General features: G+C 37.6%; 1 protein-coding gene across 1 annotated transcript in view; it reads right to left on the bottom strand.

Annotated features, from left to right (window-relative positions):
- LOC122799329 (oxysterol-binding protein 2-like) overlaps positions 1–27,779 on the bottom strand; it is a 1,737,477-nt gene that overhangs the window by 934,283 nt on the left and 775,415 nt on the right. Inside the window, exon 4 of the mRNA XM_044068308.1 lies at positions 12,235–12,352. Within this exon, the coding sequence (XP_043924243.1) occupies positions 12,235–12,352 (118 nt within the window). The remainder of the gene's footprint in view (positions 1–12,234; positions 12,353–27,779) is intronic.

A 27,779-nucleotide genomic window follows, 5' to 3' on the forward strand; every position in this document is an offset into this window, starting at 1 on the left:
GATAAGAAATACACTGCAGCATGTCAAAAGTCAAAATGTTACACTCCACAAATTACAACATTTCATATAATGTGCAGCTGGGTAAAAATAGAGGAAAGGAAATATACATGGATAAACAGCCACTAGAAAAGGATGTTGCTAATAAAGTTTAAGTAGTAAATTAATGCTTTAATTAAACATTTTTAGCTCTTCATTAGATTGTAAGAGCTAATTCAAGTGTTTGTTTTCTAAAGCACCCCACTTCCTCAACGCTGCTAGGTGCTACCTGATATCCACTGTAAAAAAAGAGAACTAGAGCTAAAAAATACATTTGCTGATACCTGATTCACTGATAATCACAGACATACCTCTCAACTTTGTCTTACTGTGAGCCTTAAACATTCAGTGTTCCACACTGGATGGGTCTGTCACACATTCATTGTTAAAAGCTGTTTAACAACTACCTATGGTAAATAATATCAGACTGTATTAACTCCTCAAATTAACCTTCTGCAATTGTGAAGAAAAGTTACTGACCATGCTGTAACTTTCCCAATTGACAATATTAGTAAGTTTTCCACATTTTTGAAATGTTTATCAAAACAGGTTACCCTGAAAAATACTGTTTGAAATTTAAGAAGTGTTTAGGAAGAGAAGTGACAGATTTCCACCCCTATTGGGCAAGGGGATGAGTTGAGCTAATAAACACAACATTTTGATGCAAGTGAGAATTATGAACAGACAATGTAATAATGAACAACGGGAAGGTTATGTAATATAACATTACATATAGGGTGTTAGGAAGTTAGCCACTGTTTGTTTGTAAAAGACACCCTTATATAAAGGAGAAGTCTGAAATGGGGAATGATAAAATAAACCACTGTAAGACTAAACGGACAGGTAATGGAATGAAAAAAAATGTGGATTTTGCCAACAATGTAAATATATACATGAAGGACAAATCCTGAAGTTAATGTCTTGCAATAATGAGTTTAAACTTTATTATACCATGACCCCCCCAAAACGTGCACGCTGATTGGCCAGCGTGCACATTGTAAATCGAGTTATACTAATGGAGAAAGGTCCGGTCACCCGGACTTTTTTCCATTAGTATAACTCTACTTTTAAAACACTGTCTCGCTATGTTAAATGGGTTTAACATAGCGAGACAGCTTTAAAATAAGCAACGGAGATCTCCGTTGCTTATTTTAAAGCTGTCTCGCTAAGCTAAACCCATTTAACATAGCGAGACAGGTTTTAAAAAAAAAAGCAACAGAGAAAGCAAGATCTCCGTTGCTTTTTTTACTGTTTCGCTAAGTTAAATGGGTTTAACATAGCGAGACAGTTTTAAAATAAGCAACGGACATCTCCGTTGCTTATTTTAAACTGTCTCGCTATGTTAAACCCATTTAACATAGCGAAAAAGTAAAAGCAACGGAGATCTTGCTTTCTCGTTGCTTGCCACAGCTCTGATGTACTGCGCAGGCGCACAGTACATCAGAACTGCCGCAGATGCCAGACATCTGCGGAAGGGCAGTAAACAGGCATTATACTATGCCATTATTTAAGAAAAGTAATAGTTTCTTTTCTTAAATAATGTCATGTATAATAGCAATAACCACTTCTGGGTGTGGGTAATGCTGTATTTACCCACGGTTGGCTTTTTGGTCCTCGGGCGCCTCGGGACCAAACCACGCCAACCGTGGGTAAATCCAGCATTACCCACACCCAGGCGTGGGTTATTGCTATATTATGTTTGTGATTTTAACTCTAAAGGTGTGGATTATATAATACTTTGTGATTATTGTCATGGGTATTAAGTGGGTAACACTAAATGTGTTTTAAGGAGAAGACTATATGAACATTATTATATTAGTAATTCAAATGTTAATAATGCATTGTATAAACACAAATTGAACTGTATACAAAGTACAATTTTTTATTCGGGATCACATTCCATTTAACCCTGCACAAGAGCTTGGTAATACAAATTGAAAGAGAGAGAACTTTTAAAGCAGATTAGATTAAATGCTTGTGCATTTCCTGGTCTTAATGATGCTGTTTCATTAAGCAGTTTATTGAAATTACTAAATTATAAATTATAACACTTAAAGGTTTATGACTTTAATTAATATTTTGTGTACATTCTTTTATCATATATGATTCACAAATATACAGCTGCTATGATCCACTATGATTTTATGTATATTATTGTATTTAAACTATGTCTGAATTAATCTTTTTCTTAACAGATTTAAGATGATTGGTAATGGTGTGTCACATGTTTTTAGACTGGTGTTATAAATAATGCGCTGAATGTAATTAATGGAAGTTCTGATGATGTCCTGGTTACTGTGAGGATGAAAGTGCTTAACTTCTGTTTGTTTTAGTGTTATTCAATAAGTCTAAATTCAAAACAGGCTCTGGTCCTTTTCTTTTGCCACATTGTGACTTTGATGTGTGTTCAGTTTTGGTGTATTTATCGAGGTTTCTTCTGCTCTTATTTAGTGTTCCACATTTTGCCACTTTGTTCCAAATTATGTAAGGCAGAATTCCACATTTTTGATAATGGATGGTGACAGCTATGATCAGAGTATTCGCAGTTGGGAATTTGCAAATGGAGAAAACTAGAAAGGATTACGTGGGCAAAGAGATCCCAACCTAGCCTCCAATTCAGATGCAGTGGGGGTTAATCCCTGCAAAGCCAGTGTTAATATAACTGGTTCTATCAACTTCCTGAAAGTCAACGTTAAAAAAGAAGCAAGGAGACAAATTGTGAAAGGGCTAACCTCTGGATTTATTAAAGCTTTAACTTTTTTGACTGCTTGCTCTCTATGAAGACTAGACCGTGTCTTGGTATTCCTTTTTACTTTTATGTGTACTTACATAAATAACTGTTGTGCAGGGTTATAACTTTTACCTGTGTAGAATGTTGGTATAACATTTTCAGAGTAGTTATTTAACAGACTCTTCTGTTGAATTGCTGTGTACTATTACTGCAAAGTCAGGTTTAGAAATAGGTGCTAACACTACATAACACTTCAGCTGAGTTCTGACAGGTGAATTAGTGTAGACATACAGAGCAGTACTTTTGTACTTCACAAACATTTTATTTACTTATTTGCATCTATTTACCGGGATAGAACACCGATCAACATAAAATAACTGCAGGCACAATATTCTGTTTTCGAGGTAACACAGCTTCAAAAATGTTCACTAGAGTAATCATCATGGTCACACCTGCAAGAGGTAAGAGATGCACATGTGCAAGCAGTAAGCCCCTCCCCCTCATCACTTCTTATGTTGCTTTAGCTGATAATATCTTTACTGCACCCTGAATGGATAATAACTGAGCAGTAACACTCCCCTCATTTCCATCATTTTTCTTAAGTTACTTGTCTTTATTTAATTGGGTTTATTTAACATGTATTTTATATTCCTACAGTGTTTTACAACTTTACCTTTGGATTTACCTCTTAACTCAAAGAAAAACAACTGAAAGAACCTTTCTACTGCATTTGTGTTTTTCTGTATAATTTGATTCTTAGGTTAGAGTAACTGTTTTCTTTGGCTATTGGCAATGCTGCTTTCACTTCATGTTATTCACTTTCTGTCTTTTCTTTCACTGCATATTTTCTTTTTATATTGTGTTTTTACCTTACCTATCTAGTATATTTTATTATTCCTGATCAGGAAATGCAAGTAAATTTATGTTTTTAGTGTTTTTATTATTGGAAAATGTGTTTGGTTTGTGTCATAGTCCTGATTCCCCAATTTTATTTTATTTATATATTATTTTTTTTAATGTAGACTTAGTTATGCTTTTGATGTGGGGAATATACATTTCTGGTGTTTGGAGTTGTTTTTTGTTTTTTAGTATTTCTGTGTATTAAAGTTTTCACTCAGCTACATTACTTTTCAAGACTGAAGCAGTTTCTGGAATTTTGAAATAAGCTGGGATATGACATGGAATGAGGTCTAGGTGGCCTGTAGCAGCTTTCTTACCAACATGGAATACATTTCATGCACAGGTAGATAGCAAGGAATCCGATTAGTCTGTTTATCATGTCAATTTATAAACATATGTATATATCTAAATATAAAATACAGTAGAGATATGTGTGTGTGTGTGTGTGTGTGTGTGTGTGTGTGTGTGTGTGTGTGTGCGCGCGCGCATGTATATGTGCACATGTTTGCATGTAATGTGATGTGACACATACACACACACACACACACACACATACACACACACAGTTATATTTCACTTTGTCACTGACTCATTAAATCATCAAATACTACATTGACCACAAATGATATTAACTAAAAAAAAAATGTTTTATGTAGAAGATCAAGCTCCCACACACACCATGTGGAGGCCTGTACCCCAATACCCCCTGCTTATTTAATATACATCTATATACTCCGACTCCAACATCACAAAATTGTGGTGAAAGGGCAAAACAACACTTCACACTGGGTAGAGACCCTGCAAAACAAATACCAGCATTATGTGATAAACCTGGCAGTGTGACAAAACAAAAGTCCTAACTAAACATTTGATGTAACAAACATACAATGAAATACAATGAACCTATATACAGATATAAAACCAGGAAAAGTAAGAGACCAAACAACACTTGCGGAAGAAGGTAAGTCTACTCCAAGTACTGTAGTTCTTTTCTTTAATAAAGCACAAGAAAAAATAATAAAAAAATACAGAATATATATTGAAGTAGATGATAAAACAACTGTGAACACAAAGCGTTTTTCGTCCCACCTGGTGGTAAGACTTCTTCAGGTAAAGGCATTCACTAAAACCAGTGCATTTAAATACAGGCCATGGTGCAAGCATGTTGTTAGTCAGCAAATGGGTGAGGGCTATTCCCAACACACTGACGATGCTATGAGGGTCCACTCCATAAGTAATTACTTTCTTTAAGATTTTCTTTCAAAACACCCTCTGGACTTATTAAAAGGCAAGTAATATACACACTCTCTTGTACAGTATTGTGACATAGTAAATCATACTCATAATATGTAAAATGAGATATCTGTGAGGAAGCTTGGGTAATTGACTGTGGCCATTTCCAAATGAATGGGAATCCAGTGTTGCCTGAAGGGAGGTCACCACAATGATCTTGCGGGATTCCTTCTGAATCTTCAGAAGTACCCTGGACATCAGTGGAAAGGGTGAAAAAGCTTATGGGAACATTCCTGTCTGAGAAAATGAAAATAAAATGCATCTATCTTTCAGGCCTTCTTGCATGGAGTTCTGGAGCAGAATTTTGCCAGGTTATTATTCAGACAGGAGGCAAAGGGGTCTACTTGAGGAATTCTCTATATATGGATCAAATCTTGAAAGACAACCTGATCTAGTTTCCATTTGAGAGGGTCAGCCTTTGTCCTGCTCGTCTTGTCTGTTATACAATTTTGCTCTGAGGTAATGTAGGATGCCTGTAGAATGAGATTGTGCTGTGAAGCTATATCACAAGCTAACATTGCTAGTCTGCAAAGTGGGTAAGACCTAGTTCCCTATTGCTTCTTGATATACCACATGACTGTAGTATTTTCTGTAACAATTTGAAAAGGTCCAGGGTATCAAATATAATTCAGAGAGTTGAGTGCCTTCATCAGGCAAGATCTCTTTTATTTTTATGTGCTTGCATCTGTCCTTGGTAGCCCATACATCTTGCACTTTAATCCCTCCTGAAACTACTCCCCAGGCAAAGTCAGCAGCATCTGTGGTGACTTACTGCTCTGAAACGGAGGAAGAAGGGGAGACCTGCATTTAAGGATATCTGTAGTCTTCACCAAGTGTTTCCTCTTCTGACAAATCCTAGCAGTGGGCTTTGAAAAGACAAGGGGTGGGACCAAAGAAACTTCAGATATCACTGTATCTTTCTCATGTAAAGTCTTGCCAGGGGTTTTATGAGAATCATTAAAGCCATGAGACACAAAATCTGAAGTATCCCTTGCAGTGATTGCAGTCTGAGTAGAAAACCCTAGAAACAGATCTAGATGTAGGTCTACTTTTTCTTGTGGAAGAAAGGCCCCTTGAACTGAGGTGTCTAGTTGACATGCCAGGAATACAATCCTGTGTGTAGGAGTCAAGAAAGTCTTTTGAATGTTCTCTTGGAATTTCAGCTCGTCTAAGAGCTCTCTCATCCAAGACTGAGATTCCTGACACTTTGAAAAAGACTCTATGAGGATAAGTATATCACCTAAATATGGAAAAATGTGGCTACCCTATTGCCTGCAATGAGCTATAACTGCAGCTAGACACTTTGTGAACACACTCTTGGTGCAACTGATTAGTCCAAAGGGTAAGGTAGAAAACTGATAATGTGATCCAGACCCACAAAACCTTAAGAAACATCTGAAGTCTGGATGATGAGTGATTGATAATGAGCATCTTTTAAGTCTGGTTTTACATGGAAACTTGAATGAGGAAAAAGAAGTAACAGTTGTGAAGTGATATAATTTTAAATTGGGGCACTATCACAAACAGGTGTAGGAAAGAAAGATCCAGAACTGGTCTTTGCACATCTTTTTTCTTCGGCATTAAAAACATCCTTGAACAAAAACTTTTCCCCACCTGAGAAGGTAGAAAAAGTTCTATCACTCATTGGGACAGCTTGTGATGAAGGATAAGTGGAAACAAAAGAGTATGGTCTGGAAGATGAGGAATTACCCCTAGGAAAGGAGGAGTTTCCCCCCACTGCCATCTATAACCTTGATGAATGATCAGAACCCATTTATTTGAAACTATCTGTTGCCAAAGAGAAATGTGGAGATTTAGCCTTTCTGGAAGAAAAAAAAAGGTTGCCAGAGTGGGGGGGGGGGGGGGGCAGGGTCTCTTAAATAGTCATTTTAACTTGTTTAACTGTCCTTGGTTTTCAGAGGTTCCAAAATTCTTTTGGAATCCCATTGCCATTTCTTCTTAAATGTCTGTTTACCTGCATTTTGATGAGATTGTTTATTTTGTTTTTGCCAAAACTGGATGAGAGGTTAGAAAATCCATTAGAACATTTGCCAAAGGATAGCAGAAAAATCTTAGTGATTCCCTCTGACTGCTTACCCCTTTCATTACAGTTTTTCCCTTCTGCAGCAGAGGGAACCAAGAACTAAATCTCTATCCAAAGGAGAATTTAAAATCTCACTTTTAACATCATCTGGGAGGTTCTCAGAAAGCAACCATACAACCCCCTCAATACATTACCAGTGGCCATAGCCTTGGAAAAGTATTAACTGAGTCATTCACACACTGTAAAGAATTAGTGACTTGTAAAACAAAATAAACTAAATTATTTAAAGCAGATTTCTCATCACAAGAAGAAACTGCAGACAAAAAAATCCTCACACTTTCATAATTAGTCAGAACAAATGTTAACATATGAGCCTGACAACTACAAATTCTGAAAATCAAAGTTGCAGAAGCACACACTTTCCCCCATACATAGCAATTATTTTCCATTATTTTCCCCATCCTTTTTAAATGTATTTTTTAATTATTTTCCCATCCTTGTCAGTAAAGTGTAGGATTGGAATTAACTAAATGTTTAGCAACAGTAGGATTAAAGAATAGTTGTAAAAAATCTTACCATAACCATAGATGTCCTTCTCATCCATGTTGCAGTATTCATAACCTTTGGGTTATCCTCTGCTCTTCTACCTGCACGTCCATCCAGTATACAAAAGCTTTAGTCACTGCGAGGTATGTGGGACATGTGACTTTGGCAGTAGTGTGTGTGGGCCATAAAAGTGATGTCTGCATGTACCTTCCCCAGAACTGAACACCCCAGTCGGACCCTAGTCACAGGATAGCTGCACAAGTTCTGTATCATCCAGCAAAGTTTTTATATATATATATATATATATATATATATATATATATATATATATACATATACATACATACATATATATATATATATATATAGGGGTAGGAGGGTGGGATAGAATACTGCAACATGGAAGAGAAAGACATCTATGGTTAAGGTAAGATTTTACATTACTATTCTATGTCCTTCTATTCACATGTTGCAGTATTCATAACCTTTGGGTGAGTTCCATACTCAAAGGGAAGAAGAGGATGGTTGTTTGGAACTGTTTTCCAAGAATCCATGCAGAACTGCCGTAGCAAAACCTGCTCTAGATCTGGAAATGTGGTCCAGTTTGTAGTGTTTGGTGAATGTATGGACAGATGTCCAGGCAACTGCCTCTAGAATGGAAGCAGTGTCCAGCCATTTGAGGAAGGCTCCAGATGAGGCCATTGCTCTAGTGGAGTGGGCTTTAACTTTAGAGTTTAGATGTTTGCCTCTTACCTCTTACCATGACATTTGGTAAATGAGATACTCAACAACAGGAAACTATCTTTCAGTAAGTGGTCCCAAGAACAGAAAGACTATTCTTCCCAAAGGCACTATAACCCTGTAATAAGTGGTTCCCTATTACATGATCGAAACCTTAGGCTATCAAACACTTAAAGGTCAATCACTAAATGTTAAAGTCTGAAAATTGTGAATGGCTGTTTCCACATTTCTGTTTAAAACTTTTTTTTATTATTTGGCCAATGGCTTTGTTTCCCCTATGTGGAAACGGCCGTTTTCGATGTTAAGGGTTCGATATTTAGTGATAGATCTTTAGGTGTTCGATAACCTAAGGTTTCGATCACGTAATATAGACCCTAATAGGTTATATTTCTCTAGGAGCAGATTAGTGGGAGCCTTCTCCCATTGGAAATGTATGAGGTGCCCTTCATTAGAAGTTGCCAGACATGTTAAAACAGGCAACAGAATTATTAGACAAAATTAAAAAGGCATAGGAGAAATTGCAAAAAAAAAAAAAAATCAAAGATCATGCAGTTGCAATTTCACTCCAAAAGGTGACAGCAGCATGTACATGCAAGCAACAGTATCCTAAAAATTAATTCCTGATATGGACTGTAAATCTAGAGAAGGATTTTGACAGTTAAAAATATTCCAAATACTTTGTCCTTATTTTGATTTTTTTACCTCTACTTTTGCCCACAATCAGGCCACCACCATGGCAGCTGTCACTCATAATAAGATACCTCCTGTAGTATAGTATTTGATCCTGTCAGCCTTCATGTGCCTACTGTGTGACCTTTAACAACTGACTTAAATAGGCAGTTCTCTGGGGCAACTGAGAATTTTGGCTAGGCTCCTCAGTGGTCTACTGGATGACTTGCCAAGTAACGACCCTGTGAAACCTATCTCTATATATGGTTCAAAGCACCACTGCAGTATGCCCATCATACAGGCAATAATCAAGAGACTTTTTATTATGCCTTATGCTACTCGTGTGTATGCTCACTGACATCTCAGGCAGGTTATGCTCACTGACATCCCAGGCAGGTTATGCTCACTGACATCCCAGGCAGGTTATGCTCACTGACATCCCAGGCAGGTTATGCTCACTGACATCTCAGGCAGGTTATGCTCACTGACATCCCAGGCAGGTTATGCTCACTGACATCTCAGGCAGGTTATGCTCACTGACATCTCAGGCAGGTTATGCTCACTGACATCTCAGGCAGGTTATGCTCACTGACATCCCAGGCAGGTTATGCTCACTGACATCTCAGGCAGGTTATGCTCACTGACATCTCAGGCAGGTTATGCTCACTGACATCCCAGGCAGGTTATGCTCACTGACATCCCAGGCAGGTTATGCTCACTGACATCCCAGGCAGGTTATGCTCACTGACATCTCAGGCAGGTTATGCTCACTGACATCTGAGTCAAGTTATGCATCAGCCACTGCAAGGGATGTGATCTGCTTCTATGACTGACTTAATTCTCAAAGGTATCTCTTGCAACAACTGTGCCACACTGATCTTCAGTTTCCACCATGGATTCTTATATGGAATGTGCACCCCCACAATGTGTACCCCCCAGCTACCAACAAGCAACAGCAGTCATTGCCAAATCATGTCTCTCTGTACCATTCCCACCATTTTTTTCATTGTCAGAGTTACTAAGTGAATTCAGGTAGCCTTACATAATGACAGCACTTTTGCTACGTGACACGGAGCTGGCTACATTTTTTTGAATTTAGCTCTCTCACTTACATTCTGTTCTAACAACTTCTCTTGTGGGTATGAAACCTCTTGCAATTTTCATTTCCTCATTTTACCACTATCTTCTCCAATCAAAGTAAATTATCCAGGTCAAGGCAAGGTGAAGAGTCAAGTGGGTATCACCCAACCACTTGTAAGTGCCAAAATATGCAATAAATCTGCATGGAAGTGATGAGGAGGTAATGTGCATCCTTTTTCTCACACATCCAAAACACAGATTCAGGTGCATCCACTCAAGTCTCTGGAATGCATGCTGTCCTTTTGATCTCATTAACAGGATAGCCATGTGTAAAAGGATCACCTTCCACATCCAAGCACAATAGCAGTCTTCAACGGTCAGTTCTCACTGTGATGAAGCTGAGCTGACTACATTTCCAAAAGTTCTTAAAAGATGTTGATCACACCTTATTTTATTGTATAATGCCAGATTCTGTAATCCAACACCACAGACATGTGACCAACACTGACCTGCCTTTTCTGCCAGCACAAAGCACCTCAATGTTGTTGTTCCAGACACTGTGACGCACTACTGCCTACAAAAGTTTAATCCTATCACAATGGCTGATTCCTGACTCTGACTGGCTGAAAATGTCAGGCAATAGTTGCTGATGGGTCAGGGTAAGTGTTCAGGAAGTAGAACCAATTTGAGATATATATATATATATATATATATATATATATATATATATATATAGTTATTAAGGGATCTTCTTTTCTATATCCTGTAATGAAATATACAACTCAATTTTAGTCAAAATTACTTAAAGCCTGCAGAAAACTCCCCAAAAAAGACGGGCAAACTTCAAAACTTTTCTGTAACTATTTTAACTTTCATCAGTTGTTCTGTAATTCATTCGGTCCACTTTTTCCTCATGGGTGACAACCAGTCACAGAAGACTGTCATCTAGGTAGCCATTGGTGTTTATTTTAAGTCCATTACACAATGCTTTTCTGGGGGCTGGCATGCAACCTGCAGTGCCAGCTGTTCATTGCATACGAGCTTTCATGTATATACCAGTTCTAATTACATTGCTACCCTTTGCTTAGCAAAGACTGCAACTCAGTCCCTGCTTAAGATCCTATAATGTGACCTCTATCGTGTGAGGTACTTTCTGGAAAAACTGTGGTGGACTATACCACTGCTTTCTCTCAAACATGGGTGAGGAGTCACTGGATGCTTCAATCCCATCCACAGTGTTGGCTCCACAAGTGCCCTGGCTGTTATTCAAACCTAGGTCACTTGGGTTATGGCTTGATTACTTTCCCTTGATAAAGAAACCAAATGTCTGAAGCCTTCAAAACCCTGAGATGTACAAAACTGGGAGATGACCATCATCCAAGTAACATCAATAATACATTCATTAAAGGGGCTACAATTTTAAAGTAATGGGTACTGTGAGATTCTAGGGGAAGTTTTCTTCTTCACTGCAAACAGTAAGAAAGGGAACACGTTAATATGACATAAATCTATAATTGGAAGGCTGGTAAATTCAAGATTCTGGGACAGGCATAATGAATAAGTAAAAATTACATACAAACTGCTCTAATAAGGTAAACATGAATTGCATATTTTACACTCAATGGATGAGGACCACACAAAAGACCTAGCTGCTAAGAGACTGAACAAAACTTGAGCAGGCGGATTAAATAGTCTATGAAATTGTTTTACACTTTTTCTGCACTAAAAAACAAACAGCATACAAAGGATAATATTTGCTACTGAAACAAAGATGACATGATACACTGTGAAAATGTGTGTTTTCTTCCCATCCCGTGGTCCCTTAGCCTTGCAAAATGCCACTAGATTATTAATAGGTTATGCAAAGCCATGTACTGCCTAAACAGTATACAATCCTCCTACAATACACTAACCTCCGAATATGTCTGGTCTTTGAAGCCAGATTAATATCAGTCCTTCATGACAACAGGTCAGTAAATATCTACATTCATAGTCCATTGTAACATTACTTGTATTTGTTTGTGGCTTGTTCACCAGGCCATTAGCAGCATTAATCATTAGCACAGTTTTGCAGTCAGTCAGTTGTCCATTTAATCCTTTAAACTAAATTTTTTTTATGAAATTAGTTCTTTACTGACAGTGTTATAAACGAAGCATCTCTACCTTTTTAAATTGTAAGAGGAAAGATAAATACCTGTGCTGTTTGGGATCTGCAGTTACAGTGATAAAAGCTTGCGCATCCTCCATTGCATCAAAATATTCAGTCTCCTCATCTTCATCACTTGCTTCTATTTTGACAGGCCGTACACTCCCTGGGGAAGTAATAACATACAACAAGATTAGACACTCTCACATTTTACATTTAGTTCCCAAATATGTGTTTATGTTTTTCATTCTGTAGTCCCTGCTGAGAAATGACATACTTAATGACTGTTCTTCATACTTTTCTTTCCAAGATAGCAGTAATCAAAAAATCATGAAAATCCTGACATCACTTTTAGAAAAACTTCTTAAAGACCACATGTAAATGAACTTATTCCAGTCAGAACACCTCTCCAGCTTGCTGTGTACTTTAACTGTCCTTTCTGTGTATGCAAGGTGAATGCTTTGTGGAGCAAAGTATTTTTTGTTTTTAAAACACAAAAAAAAAATAAAAAGGAAAACTGCTCCTATTCTACAAATGTGTTGCATGCATAACTTAGTATTTCTTTAAATGATATCGTCAAACCATATGTTTTTTTGATGCAATTGCAAAGAAGGCTGAATTCAAAGTATATCAATGTAGTATTATTGGAAAGCATTTGGAGTTAGTCAACTCTGCAGTATGCCCAGCTTAACTACATTTCTGAAGAACTTCCACATTGTGGTCAGTAAAATTTTAAAAATTAGGAAAAACATTAGAACAGATATCTATTCATTCTTTTTCATAAAGTAACAACATTATGCACACATAAATATACACAAATACACCTAACAAGCAATTCTGTACCAAGAGGGACTAACAGCCAGGTGGCACCCATACTGTCTCAAACAGTCTCATAATGAAAAGGTAATGTACAATCACACAGCAAGAATAAAAGTCTGAACTCTGAAACAAGACATAAGCGCCATTCATTTTCACCTTTATTAACTGTATTCATTATCAAATCTTGAGGAAAGACTTCTGGTGCCACAAATATGTCAGAATATCATCTACTAATTGCTCTAAAATTGCATGTTAAGAAGACCATGTGCATTTCAAGTGATGTTACCAACTTTTTAAAGTAATTTTTAAATACTCTCTTGATCAATAATTTTTTCATTATAGGATCATAGGATATACAAGGCAATTTGACCAGGGGTCACGTGCATCTTTCCAGTAACCACCCTTGGGCTCTACAGCTCTTTCAAGGGAGGCAAGGCCTATAAATCCCACAGCAAATTAAAGGGTAACCATCCAGTTCCCAAGCCATATTTGAAGGAAAACAGTGAACTGCACAGCTTGACCTGTGGGAGACGCCTATTGCAGAACAGAAGGAGGTGCTGGGGGATGAACCATTTCATTTTACAGACTGCCTCTGTCCATAAGAGACATGGGCAGCACCCCCAGGAGTGAATTTATGGTTCCCCATCAATTCATCCAAATTCTTTTTGAAGAATGTTGAAGGACAAGCTTTGTTTTATGAAGACTGGAAGTTTATTCAATAGATGAGGAAGCCTTTGAGATATGAATTTGTCTCTCCAGCATAAGTCCGCTCTCAATAAGCGATGTGAGACGGAGTAAAGGGATAGGGCCTTTAGTCGGTCTGCATAAGACAAATGTCTTAAATTTCGTATTTTCTTAGTGAGAAACCTCTGGGGCTGCTCCAGTTGGTATACGTGCCTGGTTAGGTACATGCAGAAGGGAGCACTGTTATAGATTATGGACCTGATAAGGGCCGAGTACAATGGCATTATGATTTCTTTGATCTTGATGCCATGCCTTTACTTATAAATTGTGCCACACAGAAGGATTTCCTCACTACTGTAGCTACCTGGTGGTCAAAGTTTAGGTTACTATCTACGCATCTGTGTTCTTAGGTCCCTCACTACTGGGTCTACTTTCAGGGGTATGCTATTAATATTAGAATTTGCAGGGATATTTGATTAACTGAAGGGTATGATTATGGATTTTTTAGCATTTAGACTTAGACCATGGTTTTGGCACCAGTCGTTTGTCATCTTTAGACTTGTTTATAGGATGTCAGCATCATTTGGGGATTCAATGATTGCTCCCAGCTTACAGTTGTCAGTGAACTTGGTGAGCCAGATTTTTTTTAGTTTTAGAAGACATGTCTTTGGCAACATGTTGCGAGACACATAAGGATTTCATAATTACAGTTGCCGCCACATGGTGATCAAATGAAAGGGAACTATCAACTCAGGTACCAGATGTCTAATCACAGACTCATTTGAGAGGAAGATGCTATTGATGCAGTAGGTTAAAGCAATTTGCTGTCTACTGAAAGGGATGACACTGAGTTTCTTGGCATTTAGCTTTAAGCTTTTCTTGGTACACCACATGTTGACTCTTGTTAATTAATTTTGTAAGGTGTATGTTTCTTGGGTGGACATGACATCTACAACCAGCTTACAGTCATTAGTAAATCTGGTTAATCAGAGATCAGTGCTATCAGTTTTGAGTTAAGAGAAATAAATGTCAAACAACAGGGGCTCACCATATATCCCTGGGGAACACTGGCGGTCACCTTCTCTCAGACTTAGGAGGAGGAGTGACTAACTCTGGCAAGGTTCACTCTGAGTTTACAACAGCTTGCTATCCATCTTACCACATAAGGATATTTTTTTAGTGCCATAAGCTTATTAACTATTCCATCATGTGGTATAATGGACACATGGAAAGCAAGTATGCAGATGCCACATTTTGTTTTGTGCCTTTTCATATCATCTTTAAGGTAGATATACGGTAACTGTGTTTTTTTTCATGTCTTAAGTAATGCAGTTTAAATTACATACATACGTATGGCATATGGGTGTTTTGTGCTTGTATGTGTGCATACGTACACATATATGCATACACATGAATATGATATGCAATATTTAGACCCATCACAGCAGTATTTTGATTCAAAAAATCTGAGAAACAAGTTTTAAAAAATAAGGCTAGCCCTCCAACATACCAATCAATTTGTACCCTCCACCCTTTTATTTCATATAACCCTTGGAGTAGGTTAGACATTTTCAAAGGAATGCAGACACCATCATAGGTTCATAGGTTCAGAGATTAGTACTAAGCTAACTGCCCTTGTGAGCCATTTTAAGCCTAGCCAATTATCCCTTGTGAGACTCAAACCCTGCACCTTGTGTTTGTAAGGCAAACACCTTAACCATTAGGCCACTATCCCAGATCCCATATGTCATCACTGACATATATATACAGACACGTAGACACACACACAGACACACACACACACACACACACACACACACACACACACACACACACACGCACACACACAGGCACACATACAGGCACACACGCACACATACAGGCGCACACACACACACACACACACACACACACACACGTATAAATGGCATATATCTTCTACTGCAGTCTCGGTTTCTGACTTGTGACTTTTCCACCTGTTACAAAACCCATATATTTATATCTATCTATATACGTGTGTGTGTGTGTGTGTGTGTGTGTGTGTGTGTGTGTGTGTGTGTGTACATATCTATATTTATATCTATAGTTATATACGTGTGTATGTATATGCAAATACCATACACACATACATATATATTTGTACACACAGACACATGTTACTAATCATTGACATTCAGTGACATTGATATACATTATATAAATGCCAGCATACCAACCGCACACTATGTGAAATAAAAACATGCCAAAACTTTACCAAAAAGAAAAGGAAAACAAACAATCTTCTTCTGCCATCAGTGAACCAAAAAAAGAAGAAAACAAAAACCTACCATGATTTATTTATCATTTCTTAACTGAGTTAGTCACACTGTGTTAGTGTCCTCATTTCAAGGGAGACTTGAGACTGTATATCTACCAAGTAGGGGAAGCTTTGCCAGGGCACCAGGGAACTTCTCCTACTCATTAGGGAACAGTATTCAGAGAAGTACTAGCCATGAATACGGTTGCACACCCTATTCCTGGAGGAGTGGCAGCCGTAAGGACAGTGTGCAGCAAAAAGAGAGAGTAGGAAAGAGCAGAGGTGAATGCCAGCTCACAGAGAGAAGTTTGCAAAGATTCGGAGGTTCTTTTTCAAGAAAACTTGTTTGTGGAATCTGAGGAGATGGCAAGGAAAGAATGTGTTGTTACAGCCCCCCAGTTGGGGTATACTGTACCTGAACCAACGTGAGCCAGAGAATGGAGGAGACGTTTCCTGGGGAGAGAAAATCCAAAAGGAAGAGTAAGAGGTAATACAAAATGTGCGTGATTCACAGAAAAAAAAATATGCTGAGACAGAAGCAGAGTTGAGCAAAGTGAAAAAAAGAGATGAGAGCATGAAAAGAGGATTGTGATGAGGATACAAAGTAAAAACAATAATGAACTGAACAGATACGAGTTATGGGTCAAATACTTTTACCTTTGGGTATGAAAGTTTAAGAAGTAAGCTTTTATTTTAATAAACAAAGATAATTCTTGGAACAGTTATGTCATAAAAGCTTTTTTTGAGAAATGAAAAAAATATATACAGTTTCAAACAGAAGTAGAAAAAGAAACTTTGAAAAGACATTTAAAATGTATTTGTAAAGAAGTGATGGAGATTTCAAAAGTTTATGACAATAGGAGTTTATGGACTGCAGGATGGGACTGCAGTGTTGTTCTGAAAATGAAAATTTAAATAACTTGGCATATTCCAAGTGTTATACATTTTGATGGTAATAGGGGTGTTTTAAAATATTAGGGAGTGCCAAAAACATGTTTTTTTATGTGGGAAAGAAGGACATCTTGTGAACAACTTTGATAAAAAGAAATGCTATACATGTGGGAAAACAGGAAAACAAATTGGGCATTTATGGGTGTACTGTAAAAAAGAGGTGAATAATGCTGAAAAGGGGTAAGATACAGAATGGAAAGAAAAAGAACTGGAAATTTAAATTACAAATAATTTAGAAAAAAGATAAAAATAAAAAATAAGATGGAGAGAAGACAGAGAAAGATTCGGAAATTAGTGATGAAGATATAAACTGGAAAGCAGAGAAAGAGAAAAATCTATTGGAAGAAGAGTGAAAGAAAGGAAAAGGATATTTAAAGGAATAAATTTAAAAGAAAAAAGAAAGGATATGGGTAATAAAAAGGGTGAATGATTCCCTTTAAATTAAGGAAAAGAGAAAGTAATAATTTAAGAATCCTTTTGGTAAATGTAAACAGTATTAAAATATTCTAAATAGGAATTCTAGAATGGTATAATAAATGTGATGCATATATAATTGTATTAGAAGACATAAGATGCTTAACAAATGAAGAAAGGCTGCAAACAGAAAAATATGGGATAGAAATACAATATGGAATTTGGGAAATTAATGTTGTTCAGGAATAGCAGTATTCTGTGGAAGACCAGTGAAGATATTAGATGTAACAATAGTATGGATGGGAAGATTAATTATTAGTGATTTGAGATGGCAAGAAAAAATATACAGACTTATAGGTTTACATACTTATGTTATTTGTAAAGAACTGAAGAACTTATTGCAACTATTGCTGGATTATGTAATAGTGACTATGACTACTATAATAATGGGATTTTAACTGTGATTTAAGAAATAAAAAGAGAAAGAAAGGAAATATATAAGAAAAATGGTAGAACTTATGAAATGTGGTACATTGGTTATATGAAATAGAAATTTTTGGACATACAGAAGAGGAATTCTTAAATCGGAAATCAACTTCTTTATAATATCTAAAGGAATAAGTATTGCAGAAGGGGACGCAGTTGTAGCAGGATTTCCAGATTATTTAGCAACATGGATGGAAATAAATGAAAATAAAGAATATATATATAAAAGAAGAAATTATACAGTTATAGAAAGATCAAGTTACTATGGAGACATTTTATGTTAACTGATTAGAATGGTGGATTATATTTAAAAGTAAATATAAAAATGTTATTTAAATGGCAAAAAGAAACTAGAAAGATAGAAAAAGAAAGATACGTAGTGATATATAAAAATGCTTTTGAAAACGGAGAAAAGAATGAGAAAGAGTATTATGATAAAGAAAAAGAATTATACAAAAGAATTTATGAATAGATCAAACATTTTTATATAAATAAAAGTACTTATTACAAGGAAAAATGAAGAAGTGTCAACATATTTGAGTAAGACTGTGAAAGAAGTTAGTAGTGTAATGAGAGAAATGAAAATATAAAAGGAGGGGTCGAAAGAAAACAAACACAGATTATGGAAACTGTAATTCACTACATGGAAGAAATGTTTAAAGAAAGAAAGGATGTAAAAATATGGAAAATGAAAAAAAAAATTCACATCAAGTAAATACGGTAATCGAGAAAGACATTTCTATGTATGAATCAGAAACAGTGCTTAGACAGGTAAATGTAGGTTCGGTAGCAGGCCCAGATGGAATCGAATATGAAATGTACAAAAATTTAAGGGAATAGCAAAAAGAATACTTGTTGCATGTTTTCAATGAAAGGTTAAATAAAGGTTTTCATTATAAGAAACTGTGTAGTGGAATATTAAAATTCATATTGAAAAAAAGTACTAAATACAGATTATAATATTTTTATGAAGATTTAAAAAAATGGAAAATGAGATGGAAAATAATGGGAGAAAACTTATATGGCATGAAAGGAAAGGAATGTCAAGAATTACTAATGATAGTAAGAGAAATTGTGGATGACATTTTAAATAAAAGAAGTTATGTAAAACGTATGGTAGGTGATATTCATAAAGCTTTTGATTCAATAGAAAATAAGATGTTATGGGAATTAATGGAGGTATAAAAGGTTAGTTTAAAATTAAAAAAGTCTGCATGGCAGTATAAACTAATAATAAGGTGATTTCTAATACATGGATGAGTAATGAGATAAGACAAGGTTGCCCTATGAGATGTATATTATCTGCTTTAGTTATGAATATGGTAATAAGAGTAAGGTGAATTACAAAATGGAAAATGCAAAGTACATAATGTAAACAGGTTTAGATAGCCCAATTTTGATGACATATGCAGATGATATTACTATAATAACTAAAAATAGTTTATGGATGAAAAAATTCATATTTGTGTATGTAGTAGATTGTTTAAAAGAAATGGGTATGACACTAAATAAGGATAAAAGTTGTCTGTCTGGTGCCAGAATCCGCCACATCATGCAAGTATCATGCACGTCTCTGCACAACAAGTACAAGTATGACTTTATCATTGTACATGTTGGTGTGAATGACTTCAGACGTACCTCCCTGGACTATATGAAGAGAAACATGCTTGAACTCTCAGAGTATGTGCTCCAGGCAGGTATGACCCCAGCATCCTACCTTCACCAAGAATGATACCACAATACCAACAAAAAATAAAAATGACTGACTTCAACAACTGGCTTAGTTTCTGGTTTCATTCCAAGGGGATCCAGTACCTGTCTGCCAGGGATGACATGTTCGACAGGCCTCGATGCTTTGCCAGAGATGGCCCTCACCTGTCACCACTGGGTTCCGGATCCTGGCCAAGGCTCTCACCTCCCCCATTGTGCCTTTTTTAGGCAACTGTCCCAAAGACAAACCTTCCAACTTAAAAGATCTGTCAAAAAGCAAATTGAAGGTCTTGCTGGTTAACGCTACAAGCCTTAACCTGAAAATGGACTCACTGGAGGCCCTCCTTGCACTGGAAGATGCTGATGTCTGTGCGGTCACGGAAACTTTGGTTCAGGGCTGTGGAGAGCACCCCTGCCTTACAAGGATATACCTCATTCCACACATTCTGACTCCAAAATGAGGTTGGGAAGATTAAGGGTGGTGGTCTCTCTATCTTCATTAAGGACAGGCACACTTCCAGACTGGTTTGCTAGCATGATGCACTGGAACTACTCCAGGTACAACTGACAGTTGACAAGACACCCATCCAAGTTATAGCTAGCTATCAACCCTCCTCCATGACTCAGGACACCCACTCCGCTTACCGGGATCTACTTGACTCCATCAAGGGACCCTGATCCTTGGTGACTTCAACTACCCCATCATAGACAGGGTGAACTATTCTTGCACTCTCTCAACGATTCCTTGACTTCATCAATTCTAATGCACTAGACCAGCTGGTCTAATCCCCCACAAGGGGAGATAACATTCTGGACTTGGCTCTTACCAACATGGGTGACCGATGCACCACTGCCATAGTATGTTCTTCCCTGGTGAGATCAGATCATTGGACTGTCTCATTCGAAGTTTCTCTCCCACCCACCTACCTCCAGCCACAATCAAGCTAAAAAACTTCTCAAAAGCTGACTACAACCTTCTAAGGGAGGGCATCTATGGTTTCACACCACCACCCCCCTCAGAGGATGGAGACAAATATGCTGAGCAGTACGCCAATGCAGTATACAACCACTTGTACAACTGCATGGACTCAGCCATACCCAACAGAATTAAAACCTGCTCCTCAAGGAAACACAAACCTGTTTGGTGGGCATCCTCCATCAACAGGCTTTACAACAAAAGGAAGAAACTGTTGTCCAAGGGTAAAAGGGAACCAATTCCAAATTGGAAGAACTCCCTCCTTAGCCTCAACAAGCAAATTAGATCACCAGTGAAAACCTCCAAGGCCAATTATGAATCAAAATTAGCCTCCATAACAAAGGGAAACCATAAAGTCTTCTTCAATTACGTCAGGAACCTCCATGGCAGGTAATTTACAAATTTAGTACTCAACAGTATCACATGCACTGATCCTGTTGACTTAGCCAACCAGCTAGCAGATAGGTTCAGCATAAGCTTCACCCCCTGTCCCCCCAAAAGGCACTTTTGGCATCCCTGATACTTGTCCCGCACCTCACATTTCCGTAGATCAAGTGTTGCAGGCCCTATCCAAGACAAAGAACACAGCTTCCATGGGACCTGATAGTATCCCAGGATGCATTCTGCACCATCTCCAGCAAGAATTGGCTTCACCACTGAGCACCCTATTCAACCACAGCCTAACTACTGGCTTCATTCCAGCAGAGTGGAGAACTTCCATTGTTATCCCCTTCCATAAAGGTGGTGCCACTACTGATCGTGAAAACTGTTGCCCCATTAACTTGACATGTCTGATCTGTAAAGCCATGGAGCGTATTATTATGGATCTCATAAACAAGGACATAGGCAGTCTCCACGCACATGACCCCACCCAGTTCGGATTCGTCAAGGGCAGATCTTGCCTGATGAACCCGACTGACTTCTTTGAGAATGTCACCAAGGCCCTGCATGAGGGAAAGTCAGTACATACAGCTTACCTTGACTTGGCCAAGGCCTTTGACACAATCCCCCACTGGAGCATCATCAAAAAGCTAACACAACTTGGCATAAATCCCTGTCTCATCAGGTGGGTGGCCAACTGGCACACCAACAGGACCCTCAAAGTCAAAATAGGCAATTCCACCTCCACTAGCAATCCTGTTACTAGTGGAGTTCCCCAGGGATCTGTCCTGGGACCCCTACTGTTTGGCATCTATTTCTCAGAGGTCCAGGCAAAGACAAAAGGCCTGTGGATGACCAAGTGTGTGGACAACTGTAAGTTGGGTGCTGTCATTGACTCACCTAATGATGTTAACATACTGCAAGAGGGTCTCACAGCAACTAATGACTGGTGCCAAAGTCATGGCTTCAAGCTAAATGCGAAAAATGTATCATCATACCATTCAGCAAAAACACAACCCCTATTTATTACCACATCAACGGCTACCCCCTAAGCACACAACCTGTGGTGAGAGACCTGGGCACTCAGCTTGATAACAACCTCACATTCGACCATCATATAGCGGCAGTGGTCAGAAAAGTCTTTTACCTGGTTCATCTCATATGTAAAGGGATTGCATCCAGAAAAAGGAGGTTATTACCTCTCTATACTCCTCCCTCATTAGACCAATAATTGAGTATAACACCCCATTTGGACTGTACCTCTCCAAACATCTGCACCAACTGGAAAGGCCACTGATATACCTCACAAAGAGAATCCATGGCCTCCAACACCTATGCTATGCAGACAGGCTCAAATCACTATCATTTTACTCGGTATCATACAGATTAATCAGGGGTGATCTGTGTCTTGCCTACAAGGAAATATTGGACCCTCCCCTACTAGAGATGCTCAATATCCATAAGCCTAACTCCTCATGCACTACCCACTCAAATGGCCTGAATCTAATATACATCAACAAAACCTGCTGGAGAGACAGGTTTGTCTCCCAGAGGCTGTACCGTCTCTGGAACAGACTTTCCATACATGTCAAACAGAGCACCTCGCTGACCCTCTTCACGTGCAATCTTTATGAGTGGATGGGAAACCACAAATTTGTCTCAAGGGTTCCACCTGTGTCCCTTATTGACAGGGGCGACAGGTGCTGATTGAGGTTTGTTTTTGGGGATAAACTTTTGGCTAGGCTTGGAAGGGCCCCAGGGCCATTAACCTAGTAACCTCATATGAACCTATGAAGTAAAGGTTTGGAAGATATGATAAAGACAGGAGGAATACAATTTACAACACAATAAATTGCAGTATTGGGAATAACTTGCTGTAATAAAATAGTAAATGGAACACAATGAGAAAACTTGTTGAAGGAACTGAAAGAAATGTGTTGTTTATGGATAACACATATATTATCTTATAAGGAAAAAGATAATTTTATAAATTCACTATTAACAGGAAAGATACAGTATTTATCAAGTGTTTAAAAAGAGAAAATGGTCTCTCCACGATGTAGTAGGTGAAAAAGAAGTGTTTATGATTCCAGGAATTTATGAAAAACAACTATTAGAAGTCATTTTTTGCGTTTATATGGGGACCTAGATTAAACCAAATAAAGAGAGGAATATTATATATGAATAAAGATAAAGGGGGACTGGAGTTATTAAATCCAGTGGTATTTGCAGCTTCATTTCATTTTTAGAAAGTGTTGAGATGGCTAAATGAAAAAAAATAAGAAATTAGTAGTAAGACTGTATAAGTATAAACATTTTGGGGAGAAAATAAAATTAAATAAGAGAGAAAAAGAATGTATTAATGAAAAAACAGAAAATGATCACGAAAAAATATAAATGTGGAAGATAAAGATTGATGAGACAGAAGAAGATCAGAAAACATGGTATAAGAATATAATGGTACAATATTACTGTGTTGACCCATAGAAAATTTACCAGGAAAAAAAAATTAATGCTATAAAAGAAGGAAATAAATGGAGTAGTAATAAAGTAGAATGTCAGCATTTTCTATGGAGACTGGCAATAAAGAAATTACGAGTGAATGTAAACATGCCATATAAAATGAAAAGTAAGAGAATATGTTTGTGTTGTGGTGAAGAAGAAAACACAGGGCATGTTTTGTGAAATGCAAAACAGTAAAAAAAAATATGAGAAAACTATATGAAGAAAATGTCTTTGGAGAATTAAAAAACTGTAGTTATATACATATGGATAATATGAGAACAGAAGCAAAGACTATAAAATAAGAATAGACAAAACATGTTTTATGTATTGTGAGTGATTTGGAGTGAGAGATTAAATGAGAATAGGATCTTACCAGTCGTCTTCTTCTTCTTCCTGGTTAGGGGTCACCACAGCGAAACAATGGTCCACAGAACGATTGGCAGTGGAATTTTACAGTGTCGAGTTGCCAGCCCAGTAGCCAATCTTCCACAGAAGGCACACACTCACACCTACAGCCAATTTAGAGTGTCCAGTCCACCTACAACATGTCTTTGGGATGTAGGAGTAAACCACAGCACCTGGAGGAATCCCACGTGACCGCAGGGAGGACATGCAGACTCCGCACAGAAGGCACCCCAGCCAAGAATCAAACTGGACAACCTCTTGCTATGAAGAGGCAACACTAACCGCTGCACCACCACAGCCACCAGAATAGGATATTACCAGTAATATAAAAAAAGTCAGATGGTGGTTATAGAAAAAAGAGTGGGGATCTAGTTTAAATAAAAAGTATAAACATGAAAAATACAATGTATAAGGAGAAAATTATGTAAATGTGTAATTTTGTAAATTTATAAATATGTAAAGCTTTATGCAAAAATGTAAATAATGTCATGTAAATAGCATGAAAATAAATGACCCCTATATTTTTTGACCGTTGCCATGAGATCTTTTACATCCACCAATTTAACATCTCATATGAGGGATGATACACTTAGACTTTAGAGTGGCACTGTTATGGAAAGGGGTTTTAGTAAGTTATGTGTAGGACTGGGCTTAGGGGCAGTGGTATGGTTAGAGTTAGCATGCATGAGTAAAGGTGGAAAGAAAGGCTGCCTCTTGTCTGTGGACATTTTGCTCCAAAAGGCTGAAATCAAACTATCATGCCCTCTATATGAAGGATCGGCTGAATGGTGGAAGTGGATATCAGAAGATGCAGGATAACAGGAAAGCTGGTCCCTGGTCAATCTGAGCAGGGAAACCCAAAAGAGTTATATAGAGAAATTACTTGTGTGATAGTGGTGGTGCTGCGGTAGCGTTATCGCCTCACAGTAAGACGTTGTCCTGTTCGATTCTCAGCTAAAGCATCTTCTGTGTGGAGACATGCTTGAATGGGCATACCTTCGTTGAAGGCTGTGCATCAGAGCTGGCAACTCAACACTTACAAATCTACTGCCAATCATTAGTGGGCCGGAGTTCTGCTGTGGCGACCCCTAACCGGGAAAAGCTGAAAGACTTGTGTGATAGGGACAGAAAACACCATAAAAACATAAACCAATTTCTTCTGAAATCTGGCCTAGATTCCTCCTACTTGAATTGTATCACCTGTATCAAAGGGTCTACATTTCTGAAACCAACTATTACAGGAAGCGAAAGTAGAGCTGTGTAATATACGTAACCATAATAATATATCTTTAAGTCCTTTGAATAGACATCATTGCAGCAGTAAATCATAATATTGTGGGTTGCCTGCCTTCTGTTTCCCACTCTTCCAGCCATATTTCCAAAGGTGCAACTTTTGGAATTACAGGTTAATGCTGGTCTCAAGCCTTATACAAGTTATGACAGAGGTGGCTAAAGATTTGCACATGTGCATACACTTTTCTTTTCTTTGAGCTTGAATACCCAAAAAGGAATGTTTGTTTGCAACAGACAAACATCATGTGATGAGTAAAATATTATAACGTGAGCAACCACCTATAACACCAAGAAACTTAAGCAGATTGAAACATAATGAAATCTTAAGTGTGTAGTAATTATAAACAAAAATTCCCATGGGCAAAGAAGGAAAAGAAGCTAAGAGTCTACACAACTGCACTGTCTTCTTCAGGAAGGGTTACTGTAGCAGTAACTCATAATACTTTCAGGAAGGGCTACTGCAGCAGTAACTCATAATACTTGGGTAGAATCACAAGCAGCACTAAATTACCATTAGAATGTGGACAATTACAGTATTCTCTGTAGCACAGATGTGCCAAAACCTAACCTGGTGGATTGGGTTCCCAGCTTGCAGAATTTGGTACAGTACAGTAGTCACGTGGATGCTTGAAAAAAACTTGTGCAGAGACATTTTTAAAGTAAGGTTCTGAGACTAAGGCAGCTGTAGTGGAGTGTGCTCTATGAATGCTTTAAGGATTTATTCTACTTAGCACAAGGCAGTACTCTAGACCACTACTACAACAAAAGTTTGCTTGGTTAGAGTCAGGTCTTCTTTCCCTTTCCTGAAAAAGACAAAACATTGATCTACTTTTATAAGCAGTGTGTTCTTCTGGTGTACTGTCATAGATGATTGATGGGATTCTTTACTAACAGTAGATGCCTCCCTTCATTCTGATGGGCTACATGGAAGACTGGAAGCTGAACGGATTGGCTGAGATACAGTACACACAGCTCTGCGCACAAAGGAGTGATTTATTTTCAAAGATGGCCTATCATTACGATAAATTGTATCAGGAAGCACCGTAACTCTGAATTCTTTCTTCATATGGTTATCACACATATAAAGTGACTTTTTTGGGAATGGCACTTAATATTCATTGATTCATCTCATTTGAAAGGAAGGAAAGTTAAATTTCCACCCTTCAGAAAGTCTTTCCCTGGGATTCATTAATGCCTACACTAAGTGTGCATTACGTATACACTGTTCTGAGTTAACAAACAAACCCAAGCCTAACTCACACCTTCTTCCACCTACTTTTAGTTTTTCTACTGATTTTGTTGCGGCCTTAGACATCAAAAAGGATTAATAAAGGTTACCGCAAAGTGTGGATAACATGTACACTTTGAGTAATCTTTTTGAATGACTAGAAAGCAAAACATTTGTGGTAGAGATGTTCTTGAATACAGATATGTATAGTTAGTGTAGGTATTAATTAATCTGTCCCTTTAATAGATGGATGTGCTACCACCTGGGGATAAACTGGAACACAAGCAAAATTTGTAGAGACATGAACTTTGATAAAATAGGATCATAGCCTGCTTTAGGCACCAGTGAACTCTGCGGTTGCTGGGGCTCCCATGCTCCTGGGGGAGTCCCAACCATGGCAATTTATCTTATATTGATATTTTGTAACATGCCTGTCAAACCAACAAAAGCTAGTACAGCATTCATGAATACTTATTAAACCAGCTGGGTAATAACTCTTATTTATAGCTCCTTCAAAAATTCAACTATATCTCTGGTTATATTAACAATGCTTTATCTAGTAATAGGCTTAACAATTCCATTAAATATTTTACCACAGATATAGTGCCCCTGGCTTAGTTAAAACCTGCTGGAGGACATTTTCTCCATTAAAACTAACAACACAGCCATCTTTAGGTACATTTATTTATTTTTTATTTATTTTTTTTTATTTTACATTTGTTGACCGGGCTGGTCTAGCTGGATACATATCCATTTTCAGTAGAGGCCCGGGGAGAAAAGCTCCAACATAATATGCTAAGAGAAAAAAACAGATATACAGAGAAAAAAGACAAAAAAAAAAACATATAGAGAAAATTATTATATACTTTAACATAGGTATAAATGGGTACATCAAATACCAGTGTGTGTGAGTAATTCATGGGTTCTGGAGGGGAAGAGGGAGCTAGAGGGGGGAGTACATTGGTTCCAGGCCTGGTCACGGAGTTTGATTTTTAGTTTTAGTCTCTGGTAAGCCAACAAAAGGTGCTATTGCTCTTTTCGAATTTTTCGAATGGAATAAGAGGCGGTCTAGTAGGTATAAGTAGAAAGTATTGATTAATACCATATACTCCTGTCTGTAGGGGGTTGAGGATTTAAGTAGATACACTGTAATTTACTGGTAACTAGAGACAATCCTAGAAAACACTCTTATACTAATCAGATTATGATATAGAGGTAGGTAAGGGCTAGTATTGGTTTCTGCGGCTTCTGCAGCTTTACTAAGTCTCGCGTAAACAAATATTCAGTAATTTACAGCGGTTATACAAATATGCAGTAGTTTACAGTAAAATGCTACCTTTCATTTTAGTTTATGTTATGCGCAAGTCCCAAGTCCCCATCCAGAAATAAATGTACACAGTAGAAGTAGTCAAGCATGATTGTTGAGACATAGTCGTCAACACATT

This window comes from Protopterus annectens, chromosome 4.part0 (genome assembly GCF_019279795.1).
Source record: "Protopterus annectens isolate FY-2018-M chromosome 4.part0, PAN1.0, whole genome shotgun sequence".
Taxonomy (NCBI): Eukaryota; Metazoa; Chordata; order Ceratodontiformes; family Protopteridae; genus Protopterus; species Protopterus annectens.